Genomic DNA, 13,758 nt, shown 5'->3' with positions numbered 1-13,758 from the left:
AGACTAAAAGTCATCCGTCTTCTTTTTTAACCTGCTAAGCCATAGCTAGAGTCGTCCTCCCTCCGTTGCTAGGGTGGAGATGTTCTTTCAGACCAGCAGCCTGAATGGCTGTAGGTCTGTCAGTCCCTCAGAAGCTGAATTAGTGTCCTCCTTTTAAAGAGTAACTAGGACATGAAAGATGATCATAGCATCAGTTCTGTACCTGCAAATTTTAGAAATGACAGGCAAATCTGCAGCCCCTAAAGCATTTATAACTTAGTGAGAATTGCAAATCCAGATCTTAGAACAATCAAGATACATCTTACTATTGCCAAAGGTCATCATAGAGACTAAGGAGTTTCTGAAGGAAAGAGGGTAGATTGAAAAAAATCTTTACAGCCTCACCAGGAGACCAGCCTGTGCCATTTTTGTAGCGACCTTGACCTTTGAACTTAAACTCAATTGAGAGAATCTCATAATTATGGTACAGTTGTCTATGACTTCAGAATTCCCAGGTCTAAGCTACATTAGGGGGCAGTAGTTTGCATCTTACTATTGTTTATGGTCAATGAGGCCTAGTCAAGAGTATCTGGGTTTCAGATTTGCCCTTTTCTTGAATAACTGAAGAATAGTGTACCAAGAACAACCTGAGAGCAATTGTTCCTGAAGGATAAAAGACTTCCACCAGTGGGAAAGGCAGCTTTATGGCTCTGATCATTCAGTCAGCCGTCAGAATTACTGTTGATTGCTCATGCTGTCTCTCTTCCGCCTAGGCATCATCGAACACAGGGACCAGCCTCACTCTCCCATCCGGTATTTCACCCAGGAAGACATTAACCAGGGCAAGATCATGTACCGTCCCCCCACTGCAGCCCCCCACCTCCAGGAGATCATGGCCTTCTCCTTTGCTGGTAATGCTTTTTTCCTCTATTTTGAGGCACCCAAGCTGCTCCTTGTGGTTCTTTAGGGCATACTTTTAATAAAGCCTTATTTTGTGCCTCCTGTATGGCAAGGCCCAAATGGGCCTTGGAGATCTAATGGTGAGCAAAAAAGAGGCAGGAATCCTGGTCTTGGCGAGTTTGGAGATCCTAGGTATAGAGACAGAATTTGTTCAATCATCCCAGTAATGAATGTTTAATTGCAGGCTGAGATAAGAGCTCTAAAAAGAAGGAAGAACGTTCAGTGGTGGAATTGGACGTAGCAAGACTGACCTAGATTGAGGGTCCACTGGAGGCTGCCCCAGGGAGATATTGACAGAAGAGGGGTGGGTAGAAGCTAACTAGGCTAAGTGTGTGTGTTGGGATCACTGGGAGAACATTCCTGAAGGAAGGGCACATGTCCCTGTGCAGAGGCCCCGGGAGGGAGAGAACGTGACGTTCTAGGCACTGAAAAAAGTCATTGTGTCTGGAATGTGGAGGGTTGAACAGAGCGGGGATGGGCCTGGAGGGAGAGATAGAGGGCAGACCTTAAGGCCACTGTGAGACTGCAGGGATTTGGAGCCTTATCCCAAGAACAATAAGAACCTGGTGGAGGTTTTAAGATATAGGAGGATGCCTTTTCATAAGGATCTCATTGACTGCAGTGATGGGAGTGATTTGAGGACGAAGCCAGGACAGATGGGCCTGTGGATGAGGGGAATCTAGTGCCATACTTCATGGAAGGTCCCATGTAGGCAACCTTTGGGATTAAAACCAGGATTTGACGAAGACACCTTTTTTAAAGAAGGGAAGATTGAGCAAAAGAATAACTACATTTCTAATTCAAGCAAGTGTGTGCCCTTCCACTAAGCCAGGATAGCTTTAATCCTTTGCCACCCATTATGTCTCCCCTTGACCCAGTATTCAAAGCTGCTGAATTTTAAGTCCCTACCCCTAAATACTTCTGTGCTTTGGAATGATTCTAAAAATCTTGAAGACTGTTTCTTTATAATCTTTAAGATGTATGTGTCACATAACACGATTAATATAGAGTATTATTTTTATATAGTAGCTTTAATCATACAGAACAGTTGGTGATTTCTTATGGTGAGTTGAACACGGGTTGAATAATTTTAGAGTTATGTTTTCAAGTATGGCAAACATTTAAAGTAATATTTGCCATTATTTAATATGCCATTATAGATGCAATTGTCTAGAAAATAATTAACTCCTCAATTAGATTGAAAATCCCTAAGCTCTGGGATAGACCTCTTCTCTAAGAGTATCCCCAGTGTTTACTAACTGGATAACTCATAGCCAGTGAAAATGTTCATGGTCCTCTAACCCCAACTTTACAAGACCTACTTTACAAGAAACTCAGGTTATCCTGGGCTTAGAGGGAAAGAAAACATGTCAGCCCTGGTTGAGGTTATTTCCGAATCCACTATGATCGCCTGTGTTCCTAGAGCTTTTTAGAGAGAGCAGACTCCTATCCTGTATAATCTACGGGATAAATGCCACGAGATAAATCTCTTACACTGTTATAGTGTGTAAATCAATGTCCCAGGCATCACTATATTCTACAATGGAATTGACCCAGCAGAAAGCCTTGTCAGTGATATACGACATCACCCACATTCACCGATTTGTAGGATTTTATGTACTGGTAAAATGGGATCTGAATGAATGTATTATAAATCACTCTAACTGATGTGATATAAAATTATTCCACTCTTTGGTTCTTTTTGTTACTTAAAATTAGTGTTGGCACCATTAAAGTCAATATAACATTAGCAGACAACCTGGTGATCTTTCCTTAAGTCATAATAATTTAGGATAAAATGTCCTTTACTTTTCTAACCTCTGCCCTATATTTTGTACCTTTCCCATCTATTTCTGACCCCAAAATGTTTAGTATACTGATTTTCTCTCTTCTGTTCTTTCAGGTCTCCCAGACTCAGTGAAATTCCACTTCACAGGTGAAAATTTTAATCTCAATTTTATTAGAAAATGAAATTTTTCCTTCTTTTTGCTCTCTTCATCATTACTTTTAGCTATTTTCTAAGAACAACTTAAAAGTTACATAAGTTTCTTCTAAAATAATCACATGGCTCGTTAAAATAGTAATAGCTTAACTTTGTATTCATAGAAAAAAATAATTATAATCCACCAAGGATACCAAAGATTAGTGTTCTTTAAGCCCAGTTTCAACTTGTCCTAATATCTATTAAAAAGAGGTAATAATGATTAAGATCTTAGACTTTGGATCCAGTCTGCCTGGGGTTCAGCCTACTTTGGAATAGTTTCTTAACGTCTCTGTACCTGAATGCCTTATCCATCAATGAGGATAATAAATAATAATTACATATGTGTAAAGCTCCCAAAACAGTGATTGGCACATACAGGCTTACCTCGTTTTATTGCACTTTACTTTATTGTGCTTCGTAGATACTGCATTTTTTACAAGTTGAAGGTTTGTGGCAACGCTGTGTAAAGAAGTCTATCGGTGCCATTTTTCCAGAAGCATTTGCTTACTTCCTGTCTCTGTGTCACATTTTGGTAATTTTTGCAATATTTCAAACTTTTTCATTATTAATATATTTGTTGTAGTGATCTGTGAGCAGTGATCTTTGATGTTAATATTGTAATTGTTTTGGGGCACCAGAAACCACACCCGTATAAGACAGTAAGCTTAATAAAAGTTGTGTGTGTTCTGACTGTTCCACCAACTGGCCATTCCTCTCTTTCTTTCCCTCTCCTCAGGCCTCCATATTCCCTGAGACACAACAATATTGAAATTAAACCAGTTAATAACCCTACAATGACCTCTAAGTTTTCAAGTGAAGGAAAAGTCACACATCTCTCACTTTAAATCAAAAACTAGGAATGATTAAGCTTAGTGAGGAAGGCATGTCAAAAGCCAAAATGGGCCAAAAGCTAGGTCTCTTGTGCCAAACAGCCAAGCTGTGAATGCAAAGGAAAAGTTCTTGAAGGAAATTAAAAGTGCTACTCCAGTGTACACACAAATGATAAGGAAGCAAAACAGCCTTATTGCTGATAGGAAGAAAGTTTTATTGGTCTGGATAGAAGATCAAACCAGCCACAATATTCCCTTAAGCCAAAGCCTAATCCAAAGCAAAGCCCTAACTCTTTGCAATTCTATGAAAGCTAAGAGAAATGAGGAAGCTGCAGAAGAAAAGTTTGAAGCTAGCAGAGGTTGGTTCATGCGGTTTAAGGAAAGAAGCCGTCTTCTTAACATAAAAGTGCAAGGTGAAGCAGTAAGTGCTGGTGCAGAAGCTGCAGCAAGTTATCCAGATGATTTAGCTAAGATCATTAATGATGGTGGCTACACTAAACAACAGATTTTCAATGTAGATAAAACAGCCTTCTGTTGGAAGTGTTATGACCCAGACAGTGAGCTGTGATAACTGTGTATAGACCTCAGCATCCTAGTTTTAGTTCAAGTACAATACAAGCTGAGTGCCAATAAGCAAAAGCAGAATCAGACCTGGCATCTATGCTGATGCAAAATAGAGACAGGCTTTCTTACTTAGGTCTAGAGTGAGGATGGATGACCATAAATCCTTAAACAGCTGTTTGGTTGGGATTGATTATTCCCTTAGAATCAACCATCCATATGTCCTATTATATTTCAGGTAGGGATAAATCTCCCTACCTCTATCTCCCTCAAACTCTCAAATATTCTTTTCTTCTTTGAGGGTTAAAAAGTCACACGTGAATTAATAGTAAATTTAGTAAATAGTAATAGTAAATTTTAGGGTTGTGTCATTGGTTTTTTATTTTTTTTATTGCGGTATAATTGACACATAACATTGCATTATTTTCAGTTGTACAACATAATAAGTTGATATTTGTATATATTGCAAAATGATCACCACAATAAGTCTAGTTAACATCTGTCACCATGTATAGTTACAATTTTTTTTTCTTGTGATCAGAACTTTAAAAATCTGCTCTCAGCAACTTTCCAATATGCAATACAGTATTATTAACTATAGTCACTATGCTGTACGTTATATTCCCAAGTTTTATTTATCCATTCATCCACCAGTGGACAGTTAGGTTGTTTCCACATCTTGACTGTTGTGAATAGTGCTGCAATAAACATGGGAGTGCATATATCTCTTCGAGATACTGATTTCATTTCCTTTGGATACCCACCCAGAAGTGGGATTACCACATCATGTGGCAGTTCTAGTTTTAATTTTTTTAGGAGCCTTAATACTATTTTCTGTAGTGGTCGCACCAATTTGCATTCCCACCAACAGTACAAAAAGGTTCCCTTTTCCCCATGCCCTCATAACACTTGTTATCTTTTGTCTTTTTGATGATAGCCATTCTAAGAGGTGTGAGGTGATATCTCATTGTGGTTTTGATTTGCGTTTCCCTGATGATTAGTGAGTGAGAAACTTTTCATGAACATGTTGGCCATCTCTGTATCTTTTTTGAAAAATGTTTCAGATTTTCTGCCCATTTTTAAAATCAGATTGTGGGTTTTTTTGCTATTAAGTTGTATGAGTTCTTTATATATATATATATATATTTTTTTTTGGATATTAACCCCTCATCAGATACATGATTTACAAATATTTTCTCCCATTCTGTAGGTTGCCTTTTCATTTTGTTGACGGTTTCCTTTGCTGTGCAGAAGCTTCTTCCTTTGCTGTGCAAATGGGATGTAGTCCCACTTGTTTATTTTTGCTTTTGTTGTCAAATTCAAAAAGCCAAGGCTGATGTCAAGGAGCTTACTGCCTATGTTTTCTTCTAGGAGTTTTATAGTTTCAGGTCTTATGTTCAAGTCTTTAATCCATTTTGAGTTAATTTTTGTGTATGGTATAAGCTAGTGGTTCAGTTTCCTTCTATTGCATATGGCTGTCCAGTTTTCTTAACACCATGTCTTGAAGAGACTGTCCTTTCCCCATTTTATAGTCTTTGTTCTTTTTCATAAATTAATTGACCTTATATCTGTGGGCTCTCTATTCTGTTCCTTTGATCTATATATCTGTTTTTATGCCAATACCATACTGTTTTGATTACTATAACTTTGGAATACAGTTTGAAATCAGGGCTCATGATGCCTCCAGCTTTGTTCTTCTTTCTCAAGACTGCTTGGATATTTGGGGTTTTTTTTGTAGTTCCATACAAATTTTAGGATTGTTTGTCTCATTTTTGTGGAAAATGCCATTGGAATTTTGATAGAGATTGCATTGAATTTGGAATTGTTTTGGGTACTATGGTCATTTTGACAATATTAATTCTTCTAATCCATGAGTGTGGAATATCTTTCCATTTATTCATGTCTTCAGTTTCTTTCATCAATGTCATATAGTTTTCATTGTACAGGTCTTTCACCTCCTTGGTTAAATTTATCCCTAGGTATTTTATTCTTTTTGATGCAATTGTAACTGGGATTATTTTCTTAATTTCTCTTTCTACTAGTTTGTTATTAGTGTATAGAAATGCAGCGGATTTTTATGTATTGATTTCGCATCCTGCAACTGTACTGAATTCATTTGTTCTCTTGGTTTTTGGTGGACTCTTTAGGGTTTTCTATATATAATATCATGTTATCTGCAAATAGTGACAGTTTTATTTCTTTCTTTCTGATTTAGATGCCTTTTATTTTCTTTTTCTAGTGTTCTGTCATTGTTGAAAAGAACCTAGTATCAGCTCATTTCTAGTGACAGACTTCTAGATAATTCATACATCGGTAATAAGATACAACAGATTATAGCAATTTACATTTTACAAAACAATTTGCAATATAAGCTGTCTTATTTAATCCTAATAACAATATTGTAAGGACAGGTTTTATTTTAGCATTTGAAAGCTGAGGAAACTAAGGGTCATTAGAGTAGTAATCTGCTCATGTTTCCGTACCTGGTAAGCAGTAGAACCAGGATTTTAATACAAGTTTCTGACTCTGAGTATGAGATATTTAATTTAGTCTGTCTGTATGTGTTATGGTCATGCAAAACAAGTATCATGGTAGTGTGCCAGTTTGGTTTCCAAGCCTCAATACTTACCTGAAAGCTTGAATAGGTGAAGGGGTTAACTATTAACCTTCTCCAGGACTTTAAGTTAAATGATCCATGAACCTATTATACAGAGTAAAGGAAATGGACCTTGGGCCGACCTTAAATTAATTTATCTTGTTTCTGCCTAAGGTTCTTTTTTTTACTGTTGAGTGATTTAAAAAAAAAAATTACTTTGGACTTAATTTTTTAGAGCAGTTTTAGGTTTACAACAAAATTGAGAGGAAGGGGACTTCCTTGGTGGTCCAGGAGGTGGGACTTCGTGCTCCCACTGCAGGGGACATGGGTTCGATCCCTGGTCAGGGAACTAGATCCCGTATGCATGTCACAGCTAAGAAGTCCACATGCTGCAACTAAAAGATTCCTGCATGCTGCAACTAAAGGTCCCACATGCCACAACTATGACCCCGTGCAGCCAAAATAAATAAATAAATATATTTGTTTTAAATTGAGAGGAAGGTACAGACATTTTCCCCATACCCCCTGCCCCAACACATGCATAGCATAGCCTCTCCAATTATCAACATCACTCACTAGAATGGTACACTTTTTACCAAGGATAAACCTACATTTGCACATCATAATCACCCAAAGTCCAGTTTGCTCTAGAGTTCACTCTTGGTGTTGTGCATACTATGGGTTTAGACCAAGGTATGGCATTTTTGCCATACGGCATTTCCATCATTATAATATCATACAGAGTATTTTCACTGCCGTAAAAATTTTCTGTGCTCTGCCTATTCACCTCCCCCCACCTTTGGCAACCACTATTTTTATTGTCTTCCATAGTTTTACCCTTTTCAGAATATCATATAGTTGTACTCATACAATATGTAGCCTTTTCACATTGGCTTCTTTCACTTAGTAATATGCATTTAAGATTCCTCCTTCTTTTCATAGCTTGGTAGCTCATTTATTTTTAGTGTTGAATAATATTCCATGGTCCAGCTGTACCATAGTTTATCCATTCACCTACTAAAGGACATCTTGGGCTGCTTCCAGGTTTTGGCAATTATGAATAAAGCTGCTATAAACATCTGTGTGCAGGTTTTTTGTGTAGACCTAAGTTTTCAGCTCCTCTGGGTAAATACCAAGGAGTGCAATTGCTGAATTGTATGTATAGTGAGAGTATGTCTAGTTTTATAAGAACCAGCCAAACTGTCTTCCAAAGTGGCTGAACCATTTTACATTCCCACTAGCAATATATGAGAGCTCCTTTTTTTTTTTTTTTAAAGGCGGGGGGGGCAGAGGGGGGAAGCCTTTTTAATTAATTAATTAATTAATTTATTTTTGGCTGTGTTGGGTCTTCGTTTCTGTGAGAGGGCTTTCTCTAGTTGCCATGAGCGGGGGCCACTCTTCATCGTGGTGCGTGGGCCTCTCACTATCATGGCCTCTCTTGTTGCAGAGCACAGGCTCCAGACGCGCAGGCTCAGTAGTTGTGGCTCACGGGCCCAGTTGCTCCGCGGCATGTGGGATCTTCCCAGACCAGGGCTCAAACCCGTGTGCCCTGCATTGCCAGGCAGATTCTCAACCACTGCGCCACCAGGGAAGCCTGAAACCTGATTTTGCTCTACATCCTTACAAGCATTTGGTGTTGTCAGTGTTCCAAATTTTGCCCATTATAATTGGTGCACAGTAGGATCTTATTGTTGTTTTAATTTGCAATTATCTGCTGACATATGATGATGGGCATATTTTCATATGCTTATTTGCCATTTGTTCCTTCTTTGGTGAGGTATTTGTTGAGGTTTTAAGTCTATTTTCTAATTGGGTTGTTTCTTATTGTTGAGTTTTAAGAGTTCCTTGTACATTTTGGATAAGAGTCCTTTATCAGATCTGTCTTTTGCAAATATTTTTTCCCAGACTGTGGCTTATCCTCTCATTCTCTTGACATTTTCTTTCACAGAGCAGAAGTTTTTAAATTTAATGAAATCCAGCTTATCAATTATTTTTTTCATGAATCGTGTCTTTGGTGTCATATCTAAAAAGGTATCACCATACCCAAGGTCATCTAGGTTTTTTACTATGTTATCATCTAAGAGTTTGTAGTTTTGTGGCTTACATTTAGTTCCATGATCCATTTTGAGTTGACTGTTGTGAAAGGTATAAGAGGTTCCTTTTTTTTTAAAAGAGAAAAACTTTTGGAATCTGGTAGGAAAGAAGCCATCTCTTTTAGCAGAGTTATATGAGAGAAAAATTTAACTTGGACACATAATGAACTAAGGCAGCAAGAAGCCCAAGCCCTGACATTAACCCATGGAATGAGGGAGAACCGCTCATTTGGTTAATCAGCTAAGCTGAGACAGCAAACTGATATTCCTGACCCGAGTGCTCAAGACAAGCACAGTTGCTCTACAGAACCAGCCAGAGCGAGGAAAACACACAGGGTGAATGGTGCCTACAGGAGGCATCTGACCAAAGAGGCAGTTTGACTATCTCTCAGAGAAATCAAAAACGTTGCTTAAAGAGAGGGCTAGACATGTAATTACTAAATTTTGATTATAAGTTCTTATGTTTGCTTGCAAAGCGCTTCACCCTCATGGTATATTTTGTTGTTATGTTACATGTACCAGAAAACAGCTTTCCTCACTTTACTTTTAGAGACAAGGATATACCTTGGTCACACCGACAGCTGTGCGATATGACCAAAGCTGTTTAAGTTTTAGGGCCTTTCCTTTCCTCTTCTGTAAGGTAAGGATGGTGAAGACTCCCTGAGGTGGCCCCCCCCAACTTAAAAATAAAATCAATGTAAAACATTAAAAAGATAGAATTGTATTTTGCGATCATTTATTTTTATTTAATAAAGGGACTTCTTAACTTAGTTTCCAGGGACTTCAGAGAATCCTGAATCCACTGAAATTTATGAAAAAGTTTGTACTTTTGTCCTCAAACTCCCAAAAGTTAAGAATCATTGGTCCCTACCTCTGACCATCCAGAGACCACAAAAGATTGAGCACAAAGAAGCAGATACAATAACTTTGACATTTGACTGAATGACCAGAGCCATAAAACCTTCATTCTCACAGGGATACTATCTTCTGTCCTTCAGTAGGGCTATTTCTGGACTTCTCTAGGACATGGAATGTACCTTATAAAATTCAACCATATCTTTTAGATGTGTTCTCAAGGAAAAGACAAATCTAAAACCTGTTGGAATCATTACCAGGAGTCACTAAGTGATGGTTCACTTGGCTGAAGTAGAGGTCAGATTCCTACTGACTTGTTAACTAAGTCCACGAGAAAGTAGTGAAGGAAACCTGTTTCTTGTAACCAACCCATGTATAAGCATACCACACATTTAAAATATCAACAGTGCAGTTTTCTCAACAGGCACTGCAGATAAATACAACAATGAGTGGGTGGTGCAGGTGTTCCTCCAAACCTGGCTTTTAGAGAAGGGAAGGCGTGTTAAGATACAGGAAAGTGGAAATAAGAATCAAGGGTCTGGCAAATCTGCTTTCATTTCTCTCCAGTGATCAATGCTCACTTGGATGTCAGGTAATCCAGGGGAATAAAATCTTAAGGTCAATGTTTTATTCACAAAGGTGTCTTCTATTTAGTGCATCGTGCATAATGACCAGGTAAAAATGGGTCTGCTTACTTCCAAACAAATGACATTAGAATTATCTGTGTAGACATTTTCTATCCTTTTAAATAATTATTTTCTAATGAGACAGACATCATTTCTAACAGAGATATCCTGAAAAAAATATTTCTCTGGAACATTGGAAGAATGAATTGAATCTAAAGTATTCCATAAATAAAAGCTTCTACCAGCATCATCTAAGAGTGCATATTTTGTATTACTTTCCCTTCCACTAATATTTGTCAATATCACCTTGTTGTGAAAGCTGCTTCTTAGAATGACTTTGTTGTTATGGTTTTAGCTTTTTTGTTATTCAGTAGAAAGAGCTTTGTAGAATAGCTCACAGTATCTTGCTTGCTTACATTTTCCATTTATAAGCATCTCTTCAAAGTGTTAAGGTAATCTAAAAAAGCTTCTGGCTACATATTTATAGAACTAGCCTACAGGTGACCAGACTACAAACTGATGTGTGTGTGTGTGTGTGTGTGTGTGTGTGTGTGTGTGTGTGTGTACTCTTTCTAGTTTCGGATGGAGGGCACACAAGTCCAGAGATGGCCCTCACCGTTCACTTACTTCGCATTGATCGGCACCCGCCAGTGTTCCAGGTTACAGCTCCACTGCTTAAAGTCAGCCCAGGAGGCAGCACTTCTATAGGTAAGAACTGGGAACCTGAAAGAAACATGGCTTTGGAAATGGAACCATATTTCAGTAACAGTCCCTGTATAAATCTCTTCACGGTTACCAAAAAGTAGTGACCTTCTCTTCCAGAAGTTGCAGGCATCTCATCCATAGCCATCCCTCTGCCCATTTCCATGCATATGGAAGCAGCATGGAGAGAAGGAAATAAACCCTTCAGAAGCCAATGCTCAGTGATGGAATACAACACAGAATTTATTTTCCAGTCTCTAGGAGTTTGATTTGTTGCCATTGCTAAAATATAAAGTAACACAGAGCAGAGAAGAGAAGAGAGGGAAGTGGTTTCAATGACTGCTCTTGTTTTCTCTTTAGAAAGTAAAGAGTAACAGTAGGAGTGACAAGTCACCATAACCTTCAGAAGCTGTGAAGAGTTAGAGTTGGCCCAACTGTTTTATATGTGATTTTATTTACCTATTAGTATACTTACTTTTTAGAAGTTTATTCTTTTACCAAGAACATCTTAAGAGCCAATAGTGGGTATTGTGATTTTTGTAAGCTTTGCTCTACACATCCTTATCCAGTTCCTACCTATGGGTATTGGCCTAAAATTACTTATCATCCAACTTATAAACAAGCCACAGATACAAAGATGACTGTCCCTTTTGCCCCACTCCTTCTCATGTCAGTGATAGCCAGAGCAGCCATTGTTAAAATAACTTGGCTCTTCTGTAGATTCAGAGAAAGGAGGAGGGAAGAAATGATGAAAAGCAAACACAATTTCTTAGAGTATTTTCTGGAAGGAAACCTACCCGGTCAGTCAGGACTGACCTTTTCATGGGCTACCATTCCCTCATTTGTATGGAAGAAAAAAGGTATTCTGAATTCAGAACTACCTACTCGTAAGTTAACTTTTGGAAGAACCTACTTGTAATTTGGGAACTGACTGTATTATCAAGTTTTCACTCTTTTTTGTAGTTGATTCAAATTAGACAGCACTTTCTTCTACCCATCAGATTACCCACAACACGGCTTCCAGCCTCGCCTGGGGCTTTACTGTACCCAGAGTATACAGTTGTTAATGTACACATCTTCTCACCATGCTCTATTCTCCTGACTGCAGGACTTCAGTTGGTAGTAAGAGACACGGAGACATTGCCTGAAGAACTCCTCTTTGAGCTCCGGAAACCTCCCCAGCATGGCGTGCTCCTTAAGTACACAGCTGGGTTCCCAGGGCCCATGGCCTCAGGTAGCTGCTCACTCTGTCATTGGCCTGCTTGGATTTCTTTTTTTTTTTTTAATATTTTAATTTTATTGTAGTATAGCTGATTTACAATGTTGTGTTAGTTTCAGGTGTACAGCAAAGTGATTCAGTTATACGTATGCGTATGTTCGTTCTTTTTTAGACTCTTTTCTCATATATGTTATCACAGAATATTGTTCTCGCATTGCAGTCGGTTTTATGTCTCAGACAAGAAGTAAATCAACATTGTGGGATAAACTATAAAGAGATACGTAGAAAGGAAAAAACCTTTAGTGTTTAGTCCATTGGCTGTAGTATCTGGGACTTCTTTCTCTGTACCACTACCCACACCCCAAAACTATGAAGCTATTTCCTCAAGTTGTAGGTAAAATTTGTTGATTTCTGAAACCTGGAGTAAATGCATTTAGAACGACCTTACATGAGTTGTCAGCTGCCACTTTCCCATGGTCTGTTCATGGAGATAAATTTGTCTTCCTTATTTTGGTCTGTGAAGCTTCACAATATTTTAAGCACTGTGACTCTGAGAGTGTAAACTACATGTTTCTTCACCCACTAAAAACGGGTGGTAATGTGCCCAGCTTTCCAAAATAATACTTATTGCGCTTTCCCTGATTATAAAGAATAATACATGCTGATTGTTTATGGAGTACAGAATAGTGCAAAGAACACAACTAAATCTAATTTTTAATAGTCGGCTCTCATATATTGAAGTGAATATTATCCCTTTCAAATTTGTCACCTTGGGATGCTGTATACTTATTCTGACAATCTGTATTTTCTCAAAACCTTTATATAATTCCTAATAGGCATGTAATAATGCATTTTTCTGAATATCTCTGCAGACAGAGGTGTCAAATCTTTGACCTTGAAGGTACATTGAATTTGTAAGAGCAACAAATAGGCACTTAGGAGTCACAAAGGCAGATTTTTAAAAAACTTACTGAACAAAAGAAGTATCGTTAAGATAGATTTCTGACTTAAAAGCTTTTGCACAGCAAAGGAAACCATAAACAAGGTGAAAAGACAACCCTCAGAATGGGAGAAAATATTGGCAAATGAAGCAAATGACAAAGGATTAATCTCCAAAATTTACAAGCAGCTCATGCAGCTCAATATCAAAAAACAAACAACCCAATCCAAAAATGGGCAGAAGACCTAAATAGACATTTCTCCAGAGAAGATATACAGATTGCCAACAAACACATGAAAGAATGCTCAACATCATTAATCATTAGAGAAATGCAAATCAAAACTACAATGAGGTATCACCTCACACCAGTCAGAATGGCCATCCTGAAAAAATCTACAAACAGTAAATGCTGG

The 13,758-nt window shown here is 38.1% G+C and overlaps 1 protein-coding gene across 1 annotated transcript in view; it reads left to right on the top strand.

The window, feature by feature from the left end:
* The window catches only part of FRAS1 (Fraser extracellular matrix complex subunit 1), a 443,799-nt gene that overhangs the window by 329,220 nt on the left and 100,821 nt on the right, over nt 1-13,758 (top strand). The window contains 4 exon segments of the mRNA XM_082464007.1: nt 753-890; nt 2,843-2,875; nt 11,061-11,192; nt 12,295-12,420. Coding sequence (XP_082320133.1) covers nt 753-890; nt 2,843-2,875; nt 11,061-11,192; nt 12,295-12,420 — 429 coding nt within the window.

Source organism: Balaenoptera physalus (assembly GCF_965194825.1).
Source record: "Balaenoptera physalus genome assembly, chromosome: 5".
NCBI lineage: Eukaryota > Metazoa > Chordata > Mammalia > Artiodactyla > Balaenopteridae > Balaenoptera > Balaenoptera physalus.
Note: the sequence above shows the minus strand (reverse complement) of the source record. Positions and strands in the feature narration are given on the sequence as shown.